This window comes from Petaurus breviceps, unplaced genomic scaffold (assembly GCF_028583685.1).
Source record: "Petaurus breviceps papuanus isolate PSGF00001 unplaced genomic scaffold, PetGlider_PUasm1.0 174, whole genome shotgun sequence".
NCBI classification, from domain to species: domain Eukaryota; kingdom Metazoa; phylum Chordata; class Mammalia; order Diprotodontia; family Petauridae; genus Petaurus; species Petaurus breviceps.
Genome location: NW_027185761.1, coordinates 353,354 through 380,981, shown reverse-complemented (window position 1 = coordinate 380,981; position 27,628 = coordinate 353,354). Strand labels below are relative to the sequence as shown.

Sequence of the window (27,628 nt, the reverse complement as noted above, 5' to 3'; positions counted from 1 at the left end):
CTTTGTGGGGAAGGAACAAAGGTTACCAGATTGTGGAGGATCTTGAACTCTAGGCTGTTTGGACTTTTCTGGTGAGAAAATAAGAATCTGGTGAAGTAGATAAAAAACACTTTCAAGAGATTGTGTAGGAAGCTGTTCAGTGGAACACATTTATTTAACAAGACCCCCAAAATAATCAAAGATAGTAGTCTAGTAGGTCTCTCTATTAGACAGGAATTATTGGAAAAGCAGGAAAGTAGTTTGGCAGAAATGAGGTTCTGATCAGTATCTTACACTTACACCATAAGCTACAATAAGCTTCAAATAAATATATAACCTAATGGAAAAGATTTTATCATTTTTTTAATTGAAAAAAATCAGAATTACCTTGAATAACTAGGTCAAGGGGGAAAATTATTAATCAAACAAGAGATAAAGATACTCATAAAAGAAAATCAAATTTGTGATAAATTTAAGAGCTTTTTAATGAAAAAAAATTCTACTAACATAAAAAGGCAAGATAACAAGAAAAAGAATCTTCCCAGAAATAAGAATAGGATGGGAAGAAAACAGGGATTTCATTTGGGGACTCCCAACAAGGAAATTCTCTTGACCAGTACAGATTGGTATTTTCTCTGAAGTAAGGTCTTCCTGACTCCAAGACAAGCTTTCTATTCACTATAGGCCCTGCCACTCTTAGAGCAAACATATCTGATAAAGGACAGATATCCTAGAGAGAGAACATATTAGAAAGTCATCCAAAAATATTGTAATGAGAAGTAGTGGACAATGTTTAGAATAAAACATATTATCAGACTTGGCCAATATGTTGCTTTTCTTATTACTTTTGCTTAATGATACACCTATCATTTGAGCTACCACATGATTGTGGTAATAATAGAAATGAAAATATTTGTTGATGTTCAGTCATTTCAGTCATGTTTGGATTTTTGTCAAACCCCATTTGGGGTTTTCTTGGCAAAGACACTGGAGTGGTTTGTCATTTCCTTCTCCAGCTCACTTTACAAATTTTTACATTTTACAAATGAGGAAACTGAAGCATACAGACTTAAATGACTTGCCTAGGGTCACACAGCTGATAGGTATCTGAGACCAGATTTGAACTCATGAAGATGGGTCTTCCTGACTTCAGAACTAGACCTAGCTGCTCAAATGAAAATACAATTAATTAAAATAAACATGTAATACCATGTTTGTAGTAGTAATGAGAATGAAAAGGGATGTGCAATAGTGGTAATTGGAAGAATCAGAAATATCAAAGATAACACAAATTTTGTGTCTCTAGGACCAGGAGAATGGTAGGAGACAGGGAAATGTTCATGTAAAAGTCCTTCTTGTAGCACTTGATTCAAATCTTGAAGGAAAACAGGGTTTCCAAGAGCCAGAAGTAAGGAGAGCATAGGGGAAATAAAAAGTCAGAGACACATGAGAGAATTATCATGTGTGCAGAACATTAAGTAGACCAGTATGCTTGGATTGCAGAGTGTATAGAGAACAGCATTGTATAAGAAGAGTAGAAAGGTAGGAATTAAGAGACTGTTGCAATAGTACCAACAAAAGGTGATAAGAGCCTGAACAAGGGTGGCAGCTGTCTGAGTGGAGTGGAGGTAGTATATGCAAGAGATGTTGGGAAGAAAGAAGCAAAAAGAAGGGAACTATGGTGGGAATGAGAGTGAAGGATCAAGGATGATGCTAAACTTGAACATTTGGGTTACTGGGAGGATGATAGCATTCTCAATGGTGATAGGAAAGTGAGGGTTTGAGGAGAAGGATGATGAGTCAAGTTTAGCATCTCCCTCTCTGAAGCTACTAAATTTTTCTCCTAGATTTGGATTCTGAGAACAAAACCGATGTCTAACCACCAACACAGATAGCTAAAATGCACAGTATCCCTTCATCAGGGTTTTAGAGATTGATAAAAACAGACCCCGGATTGCAGAGGGTCTTGAAGGCCAGGAGGGTTGAAAGTAGAACAGAAGTAAATGTCAATGATAGGGAAATGGGAGTGATACTGCATAGGCATAATTTTGTTATTAAGCAAGTTGGGCAGGATGATTAGCCCATATTCCAATTAGATTCTGGTGTGTCTAGGATCTTCTTTTTGAGACTTTAAAAGGCCCAATTTAATAGACAGTTGGTTTCCCAGACAGCCAAATTGCCTGATAGCTTTAGCAGAAAAACAGGTGGCAATGATTGGTTCCATTGTTTTGTAAATGGTCTGGACTGTCAGAGATATTCCCAACCAGAAAGTGGGAGAAGAGAGAAAGGGGGTCTGGTGAGCAGAAACACTATACTCAGTGCTAAAAAATATTCAGTATACGTAAAAAGTCAGGCTTCTACTTAAAGACAAATTAGGACAGATCAGAAAGAACACTGGATTTGAAGTAAGAGGACATAGGTTTGAATCCTGGCTCAGCTGCTTCCTACCTGTGTGGCCTTGGGCAGGTCACTTAACCTCTCTGTGCCTCAATTTCCTCATCTTTAAAAATAAAGGGGTGAAACTACATATCTTTTGAGGTCCCTCTGCTATTTCCTATGATACCATGAACCTCTCTAGGTCTCATTTATCTGATTTATCTATCTAGCTGAAAATTCTATGAAAACAAAAGAAAATCAAACCATGGAATTGAGTGGATCTAGATGAATTCTATCTTTTCTCAGTATGGGGTTAGCTAATTTAGATTTGAGTTCTGAGGAGAGCTGTAAAAAAAATGTCTAGATCACCTCAGCACTTGCAGTGATGAAGAACGGCTCATCTTTTTTTTTTTTTTAATGAGTTAGCTGCCATATATTTATATTAGCTTTGCCAATACAAAGGAAACTCCTGCTTATCTGTAAAATGGAAGGGTTGAACTAGGTGATTTCTAAGGCCTTTCCTATTCTAACACTCATTGTCAACAGTACCAGCAGCAAGCAAGGGCTGTATGGCAAACACAAACATCAAAGAAAACAGGGAGCTAAGTACTGCTATTCTACAGACTTAATTATGGAGAATAGATTTAAAGAAAATTGAAACCATATCAATTAAGAAGTGTCATTTGCACTAAGCCTTTTGCTCCTTTGATAATCCAAAAGGAATTTTCTTTCTAAGCACAATTGAAATTATGATTATTTTTAGTCTATTTTGATAAACTGCTACTACTCAATCATATTACAGCTTGGTTGTAAATATGTGCACATCTGTGTATTCTTAAGCCTCCTGTCTCAAAAGGGTGCCTGTAAATCTAATCTATCAAAATAAACATGAAGCCCCTCTAGTGGTGAATGCAAACTGTAGGCACACATTTCCTTAGGGCCTACAGAAACTCTAAAAAATCATATCATAGCATCATAGACTTATAATTGAAAGGGATATAAATAATAATCTAATCCATTCCCCTCATTTTATTTTATTTTTTTTAAGCAATTGGGGTTAAGTAACTTGCTCAAGGTTACACGGCCAGTTATTTCTGGGTGTGGTGCTGAGTGTCTGAGCCCGGGATTCGATCTCCAGGTCGTCCCAACACTGGAGCCGGTGCTCTTACTCGCCGAGCCACCTGGCCGCCCATTCCCCTCATTTTAGACATGAGCAAACTGAGACCTAAAAGATTTGTTGACTTATCTAGTAGCATTGGAAGTAATTTGCTGAGTGAAAATATGAACCAACATTTCAGTTTCCTCTTTCTTAAAGTGAAGAGATTGGCGTAGATGACATCTAAGATCTCAGCTTATGATCCTTGATCACAGAGTCCGGGACTGACCCTCTCTTTATAATTTGATCAATTCCTATGGACTCAATGGTCACTTCTATGAAGATGTCTCCTCATTATCTTGCTCCTTGTCTTCAGCAATATCAACTGCCTGCTAGAAATCTCCACCTGAATGTTCTATAAGTATCTCAAATTCAACATGCCCAAAATATTACTCATAAAATTTTCCTGAAACTCACCCCATAGAAATGAGGCTTTTCCTTACCCTATTAGTCTTAAGGCCAACCTTCTAGTTACCCATGTTCAGAATCTGGAAGTCATCTTTGACTCTTCACTTTCTCTCACCTCCACAATACAGTCTTTCAAACATCTCTCTAGTCCATCCCCTTCTCTTGACTCACGGTGATCACAGTCATTCAGGTCCTCATCATTTCTTGCCTAGATGACTTCAATGGTCTCTAATTGTTTTCCTTTCTCCAGAACTCCCCTCTCTAAGTCAGCACCACAAATTGGGGGTAGCTACCAAATTATTGTCTCTAAAGCACAAATCTGACCCTCTCATTCCTGTGCTAGTTTCATTTGTTCTCCGTTGCTTCTAGAAGAAATACAAAGTCCTTTTTGGTATTTAAATTCTTCCATCATCTGACTTTATAATAATCTATCTTTCCAGACTGACTTCAAGTGGTTCCCCCTGATACACTCAATGTTTCTGGTAAAGTGGCTTCTTCACTATTCTACCCACAGGACAATCTGCACTTTTCTAACCAGCCTCATGCCTACAACGCTCTTGCTTCTCACTTCCACCTCTTTGACTCTGCGTTCCTCCAAAATAAGGCTTAAGGGCCAGCTCTTACATTAGCCGTTTCCTGATACCCATCCTCAATTGTTAGTACTCCTCCTTAGCCAAAATTATTTTATATTTCAATTCAATTCGATAAACATTTATTACATGCCTACTTATGTGCCAGACACTGTGTTAAGAACTAGATACACACACACACACACACACACACACACACACACACACACAATCCCTGCTTTTAAGACTTCACAATCTAAAGGGAATGAGGAACAGAGACACATGATGATGGTAGAGTCTAATCCAAGGGGTGCAGCTGATGGGAAATGGCTGGCCTGTGAGCCCTCTTTAAAGGGAGACTTTGGGGATGTTCTGTGCTCTACACTCCAACCTGCCAATCAAAGGAGACAAAGCAACTGAGTGTACTCATGAGGGGTAAGTACCAAAGCTGATACAATTTCTGGGATGGTGGGATGTAATGGTAATGGGAATTTGAAGATCTTTGCTGCCCACTGAATTATATTATACTTAATAATATGTGCTCCTATTTCCATTTTAAGTAATATTTTGGGACAACAATTATATAAGATGCCCCAATCCAGCGGCTTAGAGGTACATATCAGATCCAAGATATAATATTAATGTCTTTCTTGAAAGGTATTTTATGTAAAGGTCTATAATACTCTCTCAGTAATATTTTTAAAAGGAGGGAGTTTCACATTATGCCCTTAATACCTACTCATACATTCTTTAAAATTTGAAGAAAAAAATTCACTATGAAACCTTTAATCAGCATTCATGCTTTCAGGGCATGTCTTAAATGTTTCTGTTAGATAACTGAACTGAGATGGAATTAAACCCTGTTTTATTATGGCAGAGATAGGAAGGAAATTCAGTGTGTTCTAGAAGTTCATATAACAAATGACTTTATGAAGCTTCTCCTTTTAAAAAAATCTCCAAATATAACAAAACCAATCTGACCAACTGAAATAAGAAGAAATATTTAACAAATACAGCACATGCAATCACCACACTAATCATATCATGAAAAGAAAATTAACTATAATATTCTTTGAACAATTTCTTCGTGATGCCAAGGTATTGAGGATAGAATTAATACATCATTCTTAATCTTTCTGTGCCTCGGTTTTCACATCTGTAAAATAGGGGGAATAACAGATAACAACAAATAAAATATAATAGTAAATAACAGAGTTATTGTGAGAATCAAATGAAATCACATATATAAAGTGCTCTGTAAAACTTAAGGCACATTATAAATGCTAGCTATTAGTATTATTTCCTATTAAATGTGTATTTAATTCATTTTTGATTAATAGAGACAATTATATATTGACTTTTTCTTTAAAATGATGAGAAACCTATGAGATAAGGAATTGAAGGGTGTTGGCTTTTTGTTTTGTTGTTGGTGTTCTGTTGCATTGTGGTTTGGTTTGGTTTTCTTAACCAAGAAGATTTTAATATGTTGAGCCCAGTGGGAATTAACAGGCAATTTCTTAAGTCAAAGGAAATTCTGGAAATGTTTAAACAACGTAGTTCTTTTAATACTTAAATAATATCATCCTATTAAAGAGTCAAAAATAAAATAACAGATCAGGAATTGACATTCATATAACTTTACATTTTTGTTGTTATTTTTTCTTGATATGCCTGTTCTGCTTCCTCACAAAAGATGCATTCAATAGACATCATTTTGCCACATGCAGCCTTTTAGTCTTTATTGAGGTGGAAATTTTAAAAAGCTTCTAATTCAAACATTCATGAGAACTCAATGTCATCTAAATATTGATTGTGCCATTAATCGCTCAGACTTGTGCACTATGCTTGTCTTTTGATTTCCCTTTTTAAAAGAGCATTGTCAAGTATCATAGACCCTCTGATTTGCCCTACAGTTAAAATGTCATGTTGATGAACTGTGCCCTAGAGATTTCCAGGGCAAGGTGTCCTTCCATTTAGAAATGCAAAAAAAAAATGTGAAAGCTAGCCAATATTCGTATAAGAGAATACCCACAAGTCAATGACCATCACATCCTTGATGATGGTAACAGGACAAAAAAAAATTCATTTCACATTATATAACCTACATTACCATGGTCAATTTTCCATTCCCATTATACCCTCTTACCTCTGAACCTTTATTCTTGTCATTCACCTCTTCCCTGTATCCCACAATTTTCAATGGCTGACATAAGAACTTCCTTCAAATTATTATTTTTTTAACTGGGTCTTAGTTTCAAAAAGTATGAATTCATTGGGGAAAAAAAACTGTACAATTTCCCAAGTTGTAACCCACCACACTCCCTTCTTCCTATTTAATTCTGTTCCCCATTGTAGCAGCTACCTATGATATATGCACTGATATATGTTTAACAAACAATTCATCCAAATAAACATCAAAGTCTGGACAATAAAAATTCTTCATCTAGTTGTTTTTCTATAGGTAAACAACCTGCAGAATTCATAAGCTGCCACATAAATGTGGTCTAAATCACATCTCAATAAGGTCTATCTCTCCTTGTTACCTTTACCACTAAAAACAAACTTTCTTCCCTGAAGGTACCTTTCTCTTAGACACTGGCTTTGGAGTAGGCAAATTTCATGTTGCCCACAATCTTCTCCCAATAGTCACACATCAACAGTAGCATAGCACTCTGTTATTAGGTTTAGAGAGTACCATTTATACCAGATTGGGTTGAGTGAAAGAGCCCAAACTATGATTTTTCAGCTACAGAAGCAGTGAAGTTAATTGTCAAGCCCTCCAAACCCAACTGTAAAGTCGTCAGGAATAATGCAGATGAACAGAGAAGAAAGCACGTATTACAATAACAACCACGTTAACCTTAGATCAATAGAAAAACGTAAGAAAGAAAAATCAATACTTGTTTTAAAAGACAAAATTGGTCGAGATAGACATTTTACAGGCTTTCACAAACAATGGAAAGTTTTTGAAAACTCAATGTTCTGATCCTTAAAAATACTTATTCAAACTGAATTTATGTTATTGTTTTGATATTGGTTACCTCTCATTTCTGATTCATTTAAAGATGCCTTCAGACTAACCGTCTGCTGATGCTTTACAAACTAAGACTTCCTTTTAACAGGTACTGAGTATAGAAAGCAAGTAAATAATCCCTTTTAAATGCCTACTGTGGACATAACAGTGTGCTGTGCACAACAATATGCTAAGTATTAAGGAGGTAGACTTTGGGAGAATCTAAGATAAATAAGATCTCAGTTCTAAATTTGAGAAACGCCAGAGAATGGAAGATAACTATGTCAGCCATTGAAAGTTGTGGGATACAGGAAGAGGTGAATGACAAGAATAAAGGTTCAGAGGTAAGAGGGTGTAATGGGAATATCAATGTGAAGATTTTTCCCTCCTCTTTAATAGGCCTAGAAAGAATTTGAAGACCTTCCCTGCTTTGAAAGTAAACTCTGCATCCTAATAGGATGAATGCCCGGTGAGAGGAGTTGGCTGAAGGATTGAGCAGAGCCCACAGGAAGCTGGGAATCAGAGCTAGACTAGATGGCTGGGGGAGAGGACACTCTTTGTTGAATTTCAGTAACACCTACATTCCACATACATATGTACATATATATACATATATATGTGTATGTACCATAAGTATACATACATACATATACATGAATATATATACATTTATACATACTCATATATTCCAGCATATGCATGTGTATGTACTTAAACATATGCATTAATATATTGTGATATATACAAGCATATACATATATAATGTTGTAAAATATTTGAAAATTGTTAAATGACCAGGGATAACTGTTACTGATATAATAGTTGAAAAGATACCAAAAATGCTTAGTTCTATCAGCCATTATATTTCAAATGATTATGGTTTAAAATTTTTCCTTATTTCTGCAACTTAAGGCATGATTTTTTTCAGTTCTATAATTTACATACTATTAAAGATCGTTTTGTTCCATTTGTATACAAATGCCTTTAGAGGCGATGAAGACATTGCAAAGATGTCTTTCCCTGAGGGAAAAAAATGAGAAACAAGAAAAGATAAAATGATTATCTTCTTAGAACTGCTCACATGCTGGAAAGGTTCCAGCGAATGTAATGGATTGTCCTCAACTGTGTTGGACTTCCCCATGTCCTGTTCTGAATAAGAGACCACCCTATGACACAGTGAGTTCTCCGTCACTGAAAGCGTTTAGATAGAGACTGGAAGACCAATTACTGGGGATGCTAGAGAGGGAATTCGTGCTTCTGGCTGAATAAGTTGTGGTACATGGTTATGATGGAATTCTATTGCGCTATAAGAAATGATTAGCTTGTTGATTTTAGAAAAATATTGACAAATTTACATGAAATAATGAAGAGCAAAGTGAGCAGAACCAAGATAAGAAATATATATAGTAACAACAATATTGTTTTAAGAACACCTTTGAGTGACTAAGTCATTTTGACTTTTATTAAATACCCAAATTAACCACAAAGGACCTATGAAAGAAGACACTATCTGCATCCAGAGAAAGGACTGATAAATAGGTGTATATCTAGAATAATTTTACACGTACACACTCGTTTGCATGTGTGCATAAAATGTGTGTCTATGGTAGCCATCTCTAGGAGGAGGTAGGGGAAGAGAAAAAAGAAATTGATGTGATAACTTTATTATATATTTAAAAGGAGTAGCAAATTGTACATAATAGATTTGTGGCTTCATTGCAATTTTCTTTTTTTATTATTCAATGTTATGAAAAAAATATGAGTCTAAATGACTTGCCTAGACTCACACAGCTAGAAAATATTAAGGCCAGTATTCTCTTAACCCCATGCCTGGGTGTCTCCTCACTATATCATACTGACTCCATCAAAGCACTAAATAAATGTAAGTTAATTAAAAAAAAATTTTTTCCAACATCCAGGTACTTAAGAAGTTATTCTTATTTTTTTTATTTTTCCCATTAAATGTAAAAACAATTTTTAACATTCATTTTTAAAACTAGTTCCAAATTATCTCTCTTCCTCCCTCCTCACACCCCCTCACTGAGAAGGCAAGCAGTTCGATACAGGTTAGGAAGTTGTTTTAAGAAAATAAGTGTCTAGTATCTTAGGTCTAAGACTCATAGATCAATAAAGCACCACAGATTTAAACCTGAAAGGGTCATTGGATTTCATCTCATCCAATCCCTTTCTCTTACAGGTGAGGAAATTGTGACCTAGAAGTGGAGTGATTTGCCCAAGTTTAAACAAATAGTCATTCTTCCCCCCAGGATTGGAACCCAATCCCTTTAATCTACCTCTAAGACATCACTATTTCCATTGTACCCCCTGTCTCTTTTGACATTTATTTAATCATTGAATAATATTACCTTAGACAAGTATTTCATTTCTCTGGGTCTAATTTTCTTGTCTATAAAATGAGGAACTTACATTTGATGTCTTCTAAAGACATCATTGGAGAGTTTTAAATATGGAAAAGACATTGGAAGTCATCTATCACCAGATGCTGGGAGAAATAACTAATGTGCTATGTGTTGGAATCAAAAACCAAATGTCACTAGGCTAAAAAGTTTAGCTGAATCTAAATCTAAAATGATAAAGTTTAAGGTGGATCCTTGCAAAAACTTTCATTTATATTTTTTGGAAAACCTGCAGCATAGGCACAGGATGGTGCAAGTGTTAGAGAGCCATTTCTATGAAATTGCCTCTATGTTTTTGTGGACAGAAAGTTCAGTATGAGTCAAAAGTTCTATGTGGCAGCCAGAAAAGTTAAGACTCCTTGTTTTCAAAAAAATCATGGCCTGGGGGTTATTGATGATGATAAAAGTGAAAAAAGGCAGCTAGCAGAAAGAGAGGGCTGCTGAGGCTGCTCGATAGAGATTATAAGATCTTTGTGGGAATTCTGTTACCAAGTAGGCAGATATAAGAGGCATAAAATGTACCATAAAGGGGCAGAAAATTGCTGACTGTCTGGTCACATTAAAAGAAAGAACTGAGCAAGCAAAAGGCAGAATGTAGGGAGGCTATATTCTAGCGAGCCTAGACTGGGAAGAAGCCTTTTCCTGAACTAGACATGAATGCTATCCAAGACTACATGAAATTACAGTTTCAGACAAATTGATTAAATGTCTAAAGACACTACAAATGTCACTAGTATTTCTCTATTAAATTGGTGGGTTTACAAAAGAAATAAAAGTTACCAGGGTAGTAAGGCAAGACTTTCTATGCAATATGTTGCCCGTTTATTTGACATCACTTAATAGTTTAGAAGACTGGCACAATAGGTTGGTGGAATTTGGCTTCCAGGCAACTGGTGAATGAATGGGTAGCTCCTTGGTTTGTGGTTACATGGGTCAACTTGTCTTTTTTTAATCAGATTATTTTCTTCCAGTTAACTTTAACAATTCATTCAACTATCTGTGCTTTCCCAGGGTAGTGTGGGTATTTCAAATATATAAAGAAAATGAAAAAAAGGTGTAATATAATTGCCAATGACTCCTTGTGGGAAATGGCAAAACATTCATCATTCAGTAAATGGACAAAGTACACCAGTTATGTATTGAGTGAGGTATAATAAACAAATGTTACATAAGAGAAATATCTAGAAGAAAAACTCTGACATATTAGGTAAGTAGAAGATTGAATTTATGGGAGGACATGAGTAAGAATCATCAACATAAACAAAGACTGAAATGCATGACTGGGTTGCAATCTGCACCCCTATATAGAATACTCACTTCAAAGAGAATACAAATCGATTGAAACATTGAAGTTTATGTTTAAAAAAAAAGTAGAGATTTACATTAGCATAGAGAGTAGTACTATTTGTTTTCCTATAAAAATAAGGGAAAAGAAGAATTGGAAAACTGGTGGAAGAGATTAAAAGTATATTTTGAATAGATTATTGATACCAATGATAGAAATGAGAGGTGGTATAAAAGTAACAGACAAAGGGTTGACCTTGGAGTTATGAAGACCTGGATTAAAGTCCTGCCTCAGATACATATTAGGCAGCTGGGTGCTACAGTGGATAGAATACTGATTCTGGACTCAGAAAGACCTGAGATCAAATCCAGCCTCAGACATTTGCTAGCTATGTGACCTTGGGCAAGCTATTAAATTTCTGACTGCCTCAGTTTCCTCATTTGTAAAAGGGAGAAAATAGAATTTACATTCCCAAGGTGGTTGTGAGGATAAAATGAGATATTGGCTCAACACTTTGTGAACTTTAAACTCCTAAATAAATAATAGCTATTAGTTTTTATTAGCTTTGTGACTATTGAGATGTATCTAGGCAAATCTCTAAATTAAACACTAACTTACAGGTGACTGGCAGATACATACCAGCAGAGCGTTTTTTGCATGTATATTTCCATCTATCAGAACAAATCCTTCATTTTTAAAATCTCCTTGGGCCCTTTGCATTTTTCTTTTTGTTTGTTTGTATTTGTATTTGTTTTTGTATTTTAATCCTTAAGTACCTCTGGGATAACTTTTTTTAGTAGAATCTCATACCAAGATTTCTTTTAACTACTTTAACCACCTATCAATTCTTTTTGTTTTTTGATGTAATAGTGTAATCATCTTCTATAGGACTTTACAAATAATTCTATGTTTTAAACTGGTTGTCCTAAGCTGCTGGATGCTATAGCTATAGCTATAGATAAAGCTATAGACATTAGATATAGATAGATATACCAGGCAGTTAGGTGACACAGTGGATAAAGTTCTGGCCCTAGAGTCGGGAAGACCTGAATTCAAATCTAGCCCCAGACATTTACTCTCTGTGTGACCCTGGACAAGTCATTTAACCCTGTTGGCCTGTTTTTTCATCTGTAAAAGGAACCAGAGGAAGAAACTGCAAACCACTACAGTATCTTTGCCAAGAAAATCCCAAAAGGGGACACAAAGAATCAGACACTACTGAAAACAACTGAAAACAACAGAGGCAGATAAACAGATAGATGGATAGATGGATAGATAGATGGATAGATAGATAGATAGATAGATAGATAGATAGATAGATAGATAGATAGATAGATAGATAGATAGATAGATAGACAGATAGACAGACAGATAGACAGACAGACAGATAGACAGACAGACAGACAGACAGACAGACAGGCAGGCAGGCAGGCAGGCAGACAGACAGATAGATGATACCTCTCTGTCTCATGTAATGATATATTATTGCTGTCTGTAGGCACATCATGAAATTAACTTTGCCCGTCCCTTCATTTGCCTCTCCAAGGAGAACCTGTGGCCATCCTCCCAATTAGCTGCTTCTTCCTTCTGACTTTTTATTTATAATAAGGATATTAAGATGTATATGATGCAAATATCCCAGTAGTATGTCCCTGAATCCAAAAAGGGACAAATGGGTTGAATGTCATTTTGTATTTCCCTATGTTTCGTGGGTTGCCATGGCAAAAAAAAATCATCATCAAGAGACCATCTCTAGTAATGGATCTCTTCCTGTTTAGCTAGACTGATACTTGAAAAATAGACCAGAGACTGTGACTGGGAACATAACCAAAGTTTTCTGGCATGGCAGAACATATCAGACTTTGCACTGTAGTGATATAAACTTTGAGAATTCATGATCACCTCTATGCTGCAATAATGTATCAAAGCAGCACTTTGAGGAAGACTAAAACTATCATTAGGATAAAAACTATATGAGAAGTCAAGGATAACAATTTCTGAAAAAGTGTAAATGTCAGCAAATATTTAATTCTGAGGACTATGCATGCAAATTGAAAATATAGGAAGAAAAGAGAAAAGATGAAACAAATTTCATTTGCAAAGAAAATGCATAAGGAAGAAAAAGGGGTACTTGCAAATTAGTTTTTATTGGGAAGGTGAACCAATGTGTGAAAATGAAAGAATGCAAATGTGTACACCAGAAGTATTTTTTTTAGGTTCTCCTGGATATCCCACAGAATATTGCATTCAAATCCTTCCTGTCTTCTCCAAGTTTTATTAGCTTCATGACCATGAATACATCAAGTAAACTTCTTTGGATCTCAGTTTCCTCATCTTAAAGGTGGAGATAATAATAACAGCATTACCCACATCACTGATTTCATATGAGGAAAGTGTTTTATATACATGGTGTGCAAAAAGTCTTAGTATAGTTTTAAGCAATATGAGGTGAAGTTGTTGAAATTTCAGAAGCACAAATGCTGCAAACTTACAAAATTATTTGGAAGGTTATTATTTTAAATGTATATTGATTTTCTTATTAAAATTCTGCATAATCACTGCTTTGTTCTATATATGATTCTAGAGTTTTTACAAAGTTAAAAAATCAACTAACCAGCTGCTGCTCAGTGACTAAAAGGATTGAATTTGTAATCCTAGCTTTAAGAACATCAAAGAATGAGGTTTTAGTGCATGCACAATAGTTTTGACATAACCTCCTCTCTAAAGGAAATAGATCAGGTGACTGCGGTCACCAAAGAAAGAATCTTCTCTACCCAACCACCTGTATGAAAAAGTGTCATCCTGGAACTCTCACACATGTAATGCACAGTGACAAGGTTCCCCATCTTGCTAACATTAAAATTCAAAAATTATTTTTCAAAATTCACAAAACAAGTATAAAAGAAATATGATCAAAATATTTAAACTTTCATGTGATTTTTTTGTAAATATGTAGCATTTATGCTTCTGAAGTTGTTAAAGCTTAAAACCTTACTAAAACTTCTGGAACATGTTATATAAATTACAGTTATAGTAAATAAAATATAAATATTTGAAGTACTTTTTTAAAAGTACTTTTATCTAAAAGTAAAAACATTTTTAACTTTTAAAACATCTATACTTGCGCAAGACTACTGTTTTCAATGGAAACAATCTAACTCCAAAGGGATTTGATCTCTGGATATCTTCAAAAGATAATACACATATTTATCTACATGGTAGAGGCCTTCACTTGACTAAGGTCAAGACACTAGATCACATGAACTCTGGAGGACTCTTTCACCTCTAATTTCAAAGTTAATAAACATCTGGTAACAAGGAGGTGTTTTATAATTCATAATTATGATTCCTTTCAGGAGTTTGTATGACCAGTATATAGACAGTATAAGTTAAAAAACAATTATAACCTCCAGTAGGTGCTTTTGAAAAATTTTTGATGCCGACAGTTTCACATAGAGGCATCTGTGAATAAATAGTTCTTCTTTATTATAACTCAAAAAGCAAAGCACTAATTCTATCCTGCCTTTCTAATGGGTCCCAGGAAGTTGAAACATTTTTAGGAAATGATGCCTACCAGCCACTTGAGAAAGTCAATGATTTATGCCAGCTGAGATGTATCAGATCTACAAACAGAGAGCTATTTTGGCAGTCTCCCTACTTGTTATCCACACATCAGAAACTATGACAACTGGTGTCTGACAAATACCTGTTCAGGACCAATATTTTAATGACAGCATTTGCTTCTATTGGTAGCTGGTTTGTAAATCCACATTTATACAGAATTATAAAACCTTCTGAACACAAGTACAACCAAAGGAAGTGGCCTGAAGCTGGTCTGCAGACTGCTTCTACATTGGAATAACAAAGGGCATTTGCAAAAACCAAGGGAGAACTTTACATTGGCTAAGGCATTATTCTCATCTAACTTTTGCCTGGATATAGATGTGCTTTAAGCATTCTGCTTTGTATTATAATCCTTTCTATAACTGACCCATCTTTCTTCCTGTACTCTAGGCCAGAGATTCTTATCCTTTTCTCTTTAATGTCATGGGCCCTTTCGCCAGTCTAAAGAACCTTATGCACCTCTTCTCAGAATAATGTTTTGGGATTTTTGTCATACTTGAAGGAAATAATTTCAGTTAGGTAAGTAAAAACATGTAAACTTCTCCATCCAAGTTCATGTACCCCAAGTTAAGAATTCTTACTTTAAGCCCTATGGGGGAAAGGAACTACCCCTCTTCTAAATTTTTGTGCATGGTTCACTCAATTGAAATGGTCTTGTCATCCACTAACTACAATGTAAGGGTAGAATATAAAAAATGTTAGAAAATATAGGTCAAGGGAAAAAAGAAAGAAACCCATGGCTTATATCACCAAAGCATGAAACCTATATATTGTTAATATTTATTAATATTTTCTTATAGAAGATTTAAAACATAGACATAGTGATCGGATATAGTGAATACATATTCACTATATATACAATATACAATCATAAAAAGGAAATGGATTAAATCTTTTTTATATGCTAATCCTGTGATTTTATTTCTATACAAAGGTCCCAGTAAGGGACTACCAATGCCATTTGCATTTCTCATCTGCAATTTGTGGTTTTATAAATTTGTCTGGGCCACTGAAAGGTTAGGAAATTTGCCCAAGGTCACACATCCCAAAGGTGTAGTGGAGAGATGTTTGGGGAAGGGGAAGAAAATGAGTTCTGTTTTAGACATGTTGATTTTGATAAGACATCCATTTTGAAATTTCCAACAGATAATTGGTAGTATGGGAATAAAACTAAGGGGAGAGTTTGGGGTTATGGATATGGATATGGGAATTATGGGTAGGGGAGTTATCATAACAGAGGCTATAATTAAATACATGGGAAACTATAAAGTCAACAAGAGGGAAAATGTAGAGGAGGAAGATTAGAGGACCTAGGACAGAAACTTGGGGAACACCCCAAGTTAAAGAGTTAAAGAGCATGATCTGTATGAACCACCAAATTAGAATTAGAAAGGAAATTTAGACAAGTAGAAGGAGAACTTAGAGTAATGTCATGAAACAATGATAACCAGCATTAATATAGTGCCTTAAGTTTAGCAAAACAAATATGATCTCATTTTACCCTCACAATAACCCTGGAAGGTAGGTGCTATTGCTATTCCTATTTTACAAATGAGGAAACAGAGAGACCGAAGTTAAATGACTTGATCAAAGTCACAGAAATGTCTGAGGCTGGATTGGAATTCAGGTCTTCCTGACTTCAAGTCCAGTGTTCTATTCTCTCTTCCATCTACCTGCTTCCATGAAAACTCACAAAAGAAACACTATACAGGAGGAGATGGTAATGACTATTGTCAATGAAGCAGATAGGTTGAGAATGATGGCTGAGAAAATACCAGACGATTTGCAACTAAAATATCATCTGTAACTTTGAAGAAAGTTTAATGATAACATCAGAATTCAGACTGAAGAGTGGTTGAAAAATGAGAGGAGAAATGGAGGCAGCAAGCCTAAATGAACTTTTCAAGGTATTTGACTCAGAATGAAAGAAGATATATAGCATGATAGCTTGACAAAATGGTAGAGTCAAATGAAAATGTTTGCTTGTTTTTAAGGTTCTATGATACTTGGACTTGCGCAAAAGTAATAGGGAAAGAACCAGTAAAGAGAGAGAGGTTGGAAATTAGAGAAAGAGAAAGGATGACTGAAGTTGCCATCTGTTAGAGAAGGCAGAAAGACACATGTAAAAGTATTGGCCTTGGTAAGGACAAGAGACAGCAAATACTTAGAGAAAGAAATCAACATTATTAACAATTTAAAATAGCAATTGACTAAATATTGATAACTTCTGATCCATATGAATATGTTCCCATCTCTACAAAAATATTTATGGGAATAATCTACACCAGCCCTCCTGTACCACTCCTGAGTGCAGCCTGAACCAGATTAAAATGTAATTGGGAAATATTTCTATTTGAGTTTGATGTACCGTAATTCTGATGTACAGAATTATTGAAGGCATCCTTGATGAAATTATGATCAGAGAACTAGAAAGCTTTCATGCATAACATGTTTAGCAGAAAACATATTTAAAGTCGAGCAACTAACTAAAGGGTACAGAGATCAAAAGACACCATAATTTTTCTTATTTGGTCATAAAAATAGCATTTGATCTTGTGGAACAAACTTCCACTCAAAAGGTTCTATACTCCATGCATATGTTAAGGGACTTGAAAGATATAATAGATGAATAAAATAATAAAAATTTTAAAAATAAATATATAAGATAATTTTGTTTTACTACACTTTGATTAGAATATCAAGTGAGATGTATCAGTATATTAGATATAAGATTATCAGTATATCAGATATAAGATTATCAGTATATCAGATATAAGGAAGTTTTATCATAAGATGAAGCAAAAAGAGAATTTGATGTACACCAAAAGTTAAACAATCCCCGTTGCTTAAAAGTTAAGCAATATTTCAATTAAACATTTGCAAAGGAACTTTAACCTGAGATCACTGTAAGAACTGAATACAGCCAGGCACTACCTAGGACAAATATGCACAGAAAAGGGGTAGTGAGTAGGAAGAATGATTGTATTATGTATAATAAGGAGAGCAGAGCCTAGTCAAAGGAAGAAACTTAAGGACTACTTATCACAAATACTTCCCTCGACCAAAGAAAGAAACATATGTTTATATAATAAAAGTGGTTAGATGATGGGCAGAAGAAAGTTTGAAAGGATAACTGTATTTTAATCAAGTTCCTTCATGTTATACATGAGGAAAATAAGGCTTAATTGTCCAAGACCACACAGGTAGTATTTGGCAAAACCAATACTCAAAACAAAGACTTTGACTTCAATTCCAGAATTGTTTCCATTGAACCATATTGAATTAACCTTAGATAATCTACTTTCATCCACATAGTGTTCTATGGCCTTAGGAAAAAGTCTATCTTGTAGCTTCAAATCAGTCTTTTTTAAGTCAACTTTTTTAGTTAAAAAAAATAGTTACATCCAGGAATTAATCAGCTTTGTTATTCATTTGTCAAAAATTCATAATGGTCACTAAGAATAGTGATCCATCAACTTGGAATTACTACCACTTTGAATGAAAGCATTTCTTGTGGTATTAATTCAACATCATTCTCTCAGTGCTTGAATTTTTCAGAATCAACAGATGTATAGATCTCAAAATTATAGCCCTTCCTCACTATATACATATATATATGTTTGTATATATGTATGTATATGTATACATATATATATGGTAGTGGATTTTCAATTAGAAGTCATGGGTTCACGTCCTTTCTATGCTACTTATTACCTTGTATGACCTTAATTAAATCAATCAACCTCCCTGGTCTCACTTTCTTTATCTTCAAAATAAAGGGCTAAGCTATATGAAACTAAACCAAGGCTACACACATTTCTAACCTCTAAGTGCTTTTTAAATGTATGCCATTATTTTTTATTTTTTTTAAAGTAGGTTTCACAGCATGACTTTAGGCTCCAAAAGAAATGTTTCTAAAGTCTTCATCCAAAAGCTGATCATGCAACATTCCATTTACAACAAAGTAAAATTATTTTTTTTGAAGATTTGATTCTGCAGGATTCAGAGCCCCCTTCAGCAGCTGTTAGCTGTAAAGATATATGACTGAGATATTGCTACCACAGGTAACCAAGCTCATCAGTATTAAACCACTGATACCATTGTTTCAGTTAGAGATCACAGAATGACCCACTGATAGGAAGCATTTAGAATATCTACTAAGATTGGATGACAAATCCTTTGAATAAAAAGACAAGATTATCTAACTCTGTCTTAAGCTCACAATTATTTTCAACCCAAAAATGCAAGGTGGACAATTAAAATAAATACAAGTACTTAATATTTTCCTTTCTTCCCTTATATTCCTTTCTATTACTATCTCCACGCAAAACTCATTTTGTTAGGTACAACATAGAAGAAATGTGTGGGAGGTTTTAAATTTTGACTAGTCAGAGATATCCCAAGGGAGCTGCAAGGAGTGATAAAAGCCAGAAATGCCAAATACCTCTTCTAAGGTGGTATCTGAAATTCCATAACCAGTTAGATGTAAATGATGTAGATTTTGATCCAGAGCTTGAAAGAGACCTTTAAAGCATGCTTTATCTGTATCCTTTGGAATTGCATAAGTCAGCTCAGTCCCACCATTTTCCTTAAGAAATGCTTGTGGAATGTAGATCTGTATCAGAGATGTAACTTGGTCTATGTCCTTGCCATCTTGAATTTCCAGGATTAAAGGCTACAAAGCAGTTGAGAGAATAACAAAGACAAAAGAGGTGAAATTCCCAAATACTTGAAACAGGCATTGGTTTATTAGAATTAGTCATTATACATTCTATCAGAGCTAGAATCAAAATTAAGCAAAGTCAAAATAGCCACCCACTGACACACACAGCAGCATGGATTATGTATTTGTTTCAAAGAGAAATCAACTCAGGCACAAGACACCTTCATAAATGTATTATTCATTTCAATTCTCCCCACCTTGAGGGTCACCTAAATTCAGCTCTTGGATTTGTACAGGACAAAAATTCTACAAGTGCCTACAGATAACCAAATGTTTTAGTTTACTGCCTTATGACTACCACTAAATTCTGAGTACCTGATCCCATCTGGTCTTTAATATGAGAGAATAAAACCAGAGTTTCTGTTTATTCTTAAAAAGAAAACCTCAGTTGGTTGGCACCCTGAATTAAAAGTCAAAACATTAGCCTGCTTTTCTGTGCACTTCATGTAAGATATAAATACAGAGTCAAAGGAGACAATGGGTGCAGAAACAAATCCATCCCTATATTACTATGAGGGGAAAGGAGAAATTGAAAACCCATGGCCTACTAATGACAGATCATTAGTCATCATGTTACCTTCATCTTCCTTTTTTTCATTGACTTGTAGATTTTATGAAATATTGTCCATTGCCTCAGTTCCTATTATTTCATAAACCCTCTACATTGTGCTTTCGTCTCCACCACTATAATGAAACTGATCACTAAAAGCCAAATTGTTACCCTTTCCTGTCAAATCCAATGATCCTTTCTCATTTATCATCATTCTCTTTGACCATTCTCTTGTATTTCATTGTTGACCATGCCATCCTTGAAACTTTCTTTGAATTCCAGGATGCTGCACTCTATTGTTCATCCTCTTACCTGTGTCTTTTCTCTTTTTTATTATCATTAACAAATATTTATTGAGCATTTACTTTTTTAGTTCATCTTTTCCCCATCCACTTAATATGGAAGTCCTCCAAGACTCAATCTTGAGTCATTTATTCTACCTACACTCTCTCCATTAATGAATTATACTTTTATGGCTTCCATTACCACTTCTATAGTAATAGCTCAAAAATATACAACCAAAATCCTGATATTGACCTAACTTCCCCTCTCATAATTTCAACTGCCTTCAAGGTGTTTACAACTAAATGTCTTTCTATCATCTCAAACTCAAAATATTAAAAATTAAAGTCATCTTCCCTCCTAAATTAAATATTTTTCCAGGTAGCCCATTTTAGTCAATGGTGCAATGGGTCATCATTCTCCCAATCATATCCTATTTTCAAATCTTGGATTTATCATTAATTCTTCTCTTTCTTTTATCACCTATAACAAGTATTTAACTATTTTCTCATTTTTTCCTTCACAACATATTTTTATTATATCTATGTATACATAGCCACTACTATAGGCCAAGCACAATTGGGCTGCTTCAATATTCTTTTAAAACAGTGGTGTCAAACTTGAATAAAAATGAGAACCACTAAACCATACATAAGGATCCTTGGAAGCCACATATTGATTTTAAAAATCACAAGTGATGGGATGGCCAGGTAGCACAGTGAGTAAGAGCACCGGCCCCAGTGTCAGGATGACCTGTATATCGAATCTGGGCTCAGATACTTAGCACCACACCCAGAAATAACTGGCCGTGTAACCTTGAGCAAGTTACTTAACCCCAATTGCTTTAAAAAAAAATCATAAATGATTATGTGCACATAAAGATATAGATAGATATACATACATACATACCCACATTAAAACCAAAAAGAAACTATATTTTAATCTTCTTTAGGCCATACTTGGGAGTGCTATGAGCATGTGGTCTGTGTGTTTGATACTTCTGCCCTAAAATATCTCTCTGACTAGTGTTTCTCTACTGCCAATCCATACAATATACCTCTACCATACTAATATTGCTACAATATTTTTTGTTCATGAGTAACTATGATGTAGTGAAAAAGACTCTGCATTTGCAGCCAGAAAATATGGTTTTGAATCTTAGCCTATCCAATTACTGCTATATGACCTTGTCTCCTCATCTGTAAAATGATAGACCTGATCTCTACTGTCCGTTATAGCTTTTAGTCTACAAATCTATGAATGCTGGGGCTCCATACCTGTTCTGATTACCTCATGAGGTCATGGTGAAGCTTAAATAAAATATTATACTAAGTCATAGATGAGCATCCATAAGGCAGTATGGCATAGATCAGGAGGCAGAAAACTACAGCCCATGGATCAAATCCAGCTTGCCTCTGGTTTTTTTTGGCATGGCTCAAGAGGTAAAAATGTGTATTTTTTTACATTTTTGAATAAAATTTTACTGCCTTTAAAAATGTAAAAATCTTTCTTAATTTGTGGGCCATACAAAAATAGGCAAGAATGGGATTTGGCCCTTGAAGCATACTTTAATGGCCCCTCACATAAAGGATAAAGTGCTGAATTTGGAGTAATGAATACCAGGATACAAATCTCAGCTTAGAAATTTACTAGCTGTGTGTTCCTGAGCAGGTTACTTGTAACCTCTACATTTCCTCATCTATAAAATGGGCATAAACATAATATTTAACTTATGAGATTGTGAGAATCAAATAGGATACAGCTAAAACACTTCATAAACCTGATTTGTTGGTGTTATTCTTTGTTCTAATGTTTGGACTTATTTTTTTTCTTTATCTGCCAGAGGGAGAGAGAAAGAAAGAGAGAGACAACTTGTATCTGCACATTAATCCTTTCTACAATAACCTCAGTAGGTAGTCATATTGTCTTCCCTTGATCTCTCTCCAGTCACTAGATATGCTAATGCTTCCAGAGGTACCTCACTCTTCTTTAGGACTTCTTTTTGTTGGACAATTTTTCTTCCCATCAAGCCTTAATCTAACATCCTTCAACTTTTACACACTGCTCCTGGTTCTGCCCCATGGAGCCAAGAAGAACAAGTCTAATCCTTTTGTCACATGACATGTCTGCAAATACTTGAAAATATGTAATATGTCTTCTCCTAAGTCTTCTTTTCTCCTATTCAAAATTCAAAATCTTCCCCCTTGAAGCCTTCCTTGGTCTTTCATGTCAGTACTGATCTATTACCTTGATGACTAGGCAAAGCCATTACAAACAGTCACACCTTTTTGGCCCTTATTTATACTAATTCAATACTGCAACATATTTTTCATCTCCACTCATCCTGATGTATATCTTGCCACTGGACCCATATGGCTCTGGAGCAGAAAGTGAGGCTGGTGCTTCACATAGCCCTCTCTCACTTAAATCCAGTTCACTTGCTAGTCATGGTATCACCTTCCTGATGCCGTGGTCCTCATTGAGCAGGAAGGACACACAACAACAATGATATTTTTCTCTGAGTATTACATGTGTATCTTTTCTCACATTCTGGAGGTGGGAGTAGTGGGCAGGCACACTGCCATTCAAAAGCCCATTTTATGTGTCCATCCTGCTGCCCCTGCATTTCTTTCCCCACCCCCACACCCCACCCCAGGTGAGCTACATTCTACTCTATTTGGAAAGCCCACTGAACTCAAACCATTGGGCTCCCCAAGGCTGGTATCTGTGGGCAAAGGGCAATCTGCCACAAAGATGGACTGAGACAAGTTCACTTCTTTCACCTCTATTTTTCAAATGAGGTGTGCCCAGAAGCAAGCAATTTATAGTTTCCAATGTCTTTTAAAGTCCCCTTTCCTTTTTCCTAAATAAATTCAAAATAAGTAATTTTTAATCTGGAGAAGAAATTGTGCTACCCCCCCCCCAAGAAGCCTGCAAGCCTCTACCAAAGGACCTGAATAGCTCCCAATGTCATTGTTCCTCTTCAAAAATGAAGGATCACCATCTTTTCTCACCAACAAGATTCTAAGTTTCTCAAAAATGAGAAATAAGTATAACACTTATTTCTATATCTTGAAGTTCTAGACAAGACTAAGAAAGTCCCCTGTAAGAACCTAGCATATTAAATTTAACTCAACATATACTTATAATTACTATTACTAACTTATATGATAAATACAATTAGAACAGAAAATAGTCTCATGCAGAAGAACTCATGGGGTTTATACCTAGAAGAATTCATATAGATTATCCAAGCCAATGTGCTCATTTCACAGCTTTGAAAGTATTAGAATGGTTATCATGTAGAAGAGGCATTTGGTTCATTCTATTGGATACCATAGGCAGAACTAGGAACAATGAGTGAAGGTTAGATTGCAAGTTCCTTGAAGGCAGGAATTATCTTTTGTCTCTTTTTGTAGCCTCAGTGCTAAGCACAGTGCCTCGTACATTATAGGTACTTAGTAATTATTGATTGATTGATCTTTAAAAGTTTAAGAGCAGTGGGCTTGAGCTTGATGGAAAAAAAAATTCCTAAAACAGAGCAATCTCAAAGAAAATTAAACTACCTCTGGAGGTAATGGGATGCCTCTATCAGGAGGTCTTTAAGTGAAAACTGGATGACCACTTGCTGGATGTATTGTAAAACAGGTTACCATAGAGGAACAAGTTGGATCCTACAGCCTTCCAACTCTGAGGGCCTTTGACAATGAGGCCAAGGCAATTTTAAGTGATTTATCACAGTGACTATGGCACTGGACTTAGGAGTTAAACCCCTGGTATCTAACACCAGATTCAAAGTTCTTTCTACTATCCAACACTGTGTCCTGAGAGCTTCTAAAATTAAACTTTTATTACTTTTCCTCAAGTAGAACTTAGGGCTCCTTGAGAGAGTAGGAATAGTTTGGTTTTTGCCTTTGGGTCTCCAGAGCCTTCCACAGTACCCTAGCACACACTAAACTTCATAAATATGACTTGTAAAAATAGAATTGAAGTTTTCATTTCTTATCTTACTTGTTTTGTCAGCGTCAGACTGAACCCATGGCCATAGGCTTCCTTCAGGCTGGAGGGAGAACCAGAACATCTAAGTCGCCCATGCTGGAGTATGGCAATACGGTCACTAAGCACTTCTGCCTCGTCAAGATGGTGTGTAGTGAAGATTAAGGTACGGCCTGCATTCCGAGATTAAAAGAATACAGAAGTTTATATAGTGATACCTTCAAGAAAGCTTATGAAGTTTCAGTAGAATATTGGAATTTCCATGTTCAAAGGGATTTCTAGGATTATCTATGCAGGGACTGTCTTATGCCTCTTCTTGTATCCCCAGAGCAGAGCAGAGCACTTGACACATAGTAGGTGTTTAATAAATGTTTAGTGATTAATTGATAGGGAAACTGTAGTATTTAAAAACTGAGTAACTTCTAATAAACTGCCAGTAGAGCCATTGAAATGACCCAATAATTTGGGAATACAATCTAGAACTATGCTAAGAAAGTACTAAGATGTCCAAATTCTTTGATTCAGAGGTCCCATTGCCAGGTATATGTGACAAAAAGATCAAAAGTCAATGTATATAAAAAATATTTAAAATAGGACCAGTTCTTTTTCAGATAAGGGTTAGACTAGATGACCTCCAGATGACTAGATGACCCCTCCAACCCTGAAATTCTCTGATTCTAGCATATCACTACATGATATAGTGCTTTCTATTATCTCATGCTTTATTGAAAAGTTTATATAATTTTTGTAGGCTAAAACACACTTTAAGTATGTTGGGAAATCTCACTATTTAAAGGAAAACCACAGTAGCTCTTTTCTCAAAAGAAATTATCATTCCCTAATGTATATGTTTTATAAATTCAGTTCCCTTTTTAATATCCATGCACTTTAAGTCAGAAGACAAAAACATTTATCGTGAAGATAAGGTCCATATTAATTTTATCTCTTATTTTCATAATATGACAGAATGACAAATCCCTGTTGGTCTTTCACATTTAAGCATTTCTCTAGATAATATAAAAGAAAGATAAAGAAATCATTTTATAAAAGTCCAGATGGTCAATTAATTGATGTTATCCTGTTGTTAATTAATCTTAAAGAACATCTAATGGCATGTAGAGAGATTTGAAAAATTGCTATTAAGATTTCAAATTGGATTAAAAAAGTAATTTCCAATCATTTTTATCATTCCTCTTCTGAAGTCACTCTATTTTTGCTATTAAGATACCTTCCTTTTATATAGAAGCAATGATGACATAAAAGAATAAAAATGCAAATTTTGATCAGTAATGAGCATCAAAAAGGTAAGCACAATAAGCAAAGAAACACTTCTAAAAATATTTTTCTTAATGGAAAGGGAAGAAAATTGCCCTAATTTCTATTTGAGAATGATTCTAGTCACTGCAAACTGTGTATGTTGAATGTAGAGGACATGTGTGAATATTCTGAGGACTGAATAGACCAATGTGGGGATGACAGTTCTTTTCCCCCAAAAGTCTGCCTTTAAACTTGTGACTTGGACCACTTTCTGCTAGGGGAGGTGTTATATAAATAATTTCCCTCTAATTAGATCCTATAATTTGATGCACCATGGAATGGAAATTGTCATGTATTCTTGAAGGTTATAGTAGGGTATCATAAACTCTAACAATTTTTTAAGGTTGTAGAAATTCTTGAAAATCATTTTCTAAGTCATGGAAGGGATATAATATAAGAATAACCAGCCTAATGAATCACGGGCCCTTTAAGCTTTGAAAACATATGACTTTTTCATGAACTCTTGACATATACCAAAGCCTATTTTCAGGTTTATATCTAATTACAAAATTTGAACAACTTACATTCCTGATATTTGTTTATTGTAAGAATTATGTTGCCTGATATATCATAAACAAAGGATTTTGCATCTGGATTCGAAATTCAAATCTGTGACAGTGCATTGGTGACTCTGGAGAAGTCACTTAGCTTTTATAGGCCTGTTTCTCAGTGAACAAGCTGTTAAATGCGTACTGTCTGCTGAGCACTATGCTAAGTGCTGGAGATACAAAGAGAGGCAAAATCACTGATTAATGGGAAGACAGATGTTAAAAACTATGTGCATCAGAGAGAAAACGCTCTTAGGGTACTGGGGAACAGGAAGATTGGGACTTGGGGAGGCTTTCTAGAAGAGGTGGGATTTGATCTGTCCTGAAGAAAGGCAAATGAACTAAGATATAGAAGAAAGTGGGATTGGGGGTAGAGAGCAGCATTCCAGACACCGGGGACAGCCAGTGCAGAAACACTGAGGATACAGAGTGCACAAACGAATAGCAAATAGGTCGAGGAAGCTGAATCACATAGGATGTGTGGAGGGGAGGCAAATGGGAATACTGGGGGGAAAGGAAAGGGGTCAAGTTTTAAAGGGCTTTAAATGCCACACAGAGGGTTTACATTTGATAGTGAAGATAACAGGGAGGCACTGGTGTTAATTGAGAAAACAGGTGTCAAAGTCAGAGACATACTTCAGGAAAATCACTTTGGCTGCCTAGGGGAGGATGGATCAGAGTAGGGAGAGATTTGATGCAAGGAGACCGAATAGAAAACTACTAGAATAGTCTGGTCATAAGGTGAAAAGGGCCTATAGTAGGGTGGTGGCTTTACAAGTACAGCAAAGAGGACATATACAAGAGATATTGCAAAGTTAAAAAGTAAGACTTGATAACAGAAGAAGGAATTGGTTGGCCTTCAAATTCTGAAGGCTATGAACTGTTACTTTGGCATATCTAAATTGCTTATATTAAGTTCAATGCTAACAACTGAGGTTGAAATAAACATATTTATTCTTTGATCTTGAAAATAAAATGAAGCAGAAAAAAAAGGGTCACAATAGTTCTTCATCCAATTTCAATATTTTTACAGAAAATAAGCAGGTCCAAATGAAGGCCAAACTAATTTATGAGAGTAGATATGTGTGGAAGGGAACTGTGAATTATAAGCTACAAAGAAATGAATTAGCAGATGCTTTCCTGGGTATTTATTCATTATAACATTCCAAAGACAATATTGATTAGAACTAAAAGAAGTGAACTAAGCCCCTAAGTTCAAATGATAGGAGCAGTGATACATTTAATTAGTACTCTGTTATTTGAAGTTAATTTCAAATGAAAATTCTCTAAACTATTTCTATGTCTAAAAATCAATTTGTACCATTTTTAAGAGTTTAAAATAAAATTTAGATAAAAGAACAAAGTATATATCCATAATGGACTGT

At 35.2% G+C, this 27,628-nt stretch overlaps 1 protein-coding gene across 1 annotated transcript in view; it reads right to left on the bottom strand.

Annotated features, from left to right (window-relative positions):
- The window catches only part of ABCA13 (ATP binding cassette subfamily A member 13), a 513,785-nt gene that overhangs the window by 230,998 nt on the left and 255,159 nt on the right, over nt 1-27,628 (bottom strand). Inside the window, exons 40-41 of the mRNA XM_069084494.1 lie at nt 24,394-24,551; nt 19,272-19,502 (exon numbers count right to left, since the gene is read on the bottom strand). Of these exons, the coding sequence (XP_068940595.1) occupies nt 19,272-19,502; nt 24,394-24,551 (389 nt within the window). The remainder of the gene's footprint in view (nt 1-19,271; nt 19,503-24,393; nt 24,552-27,628) is intronic.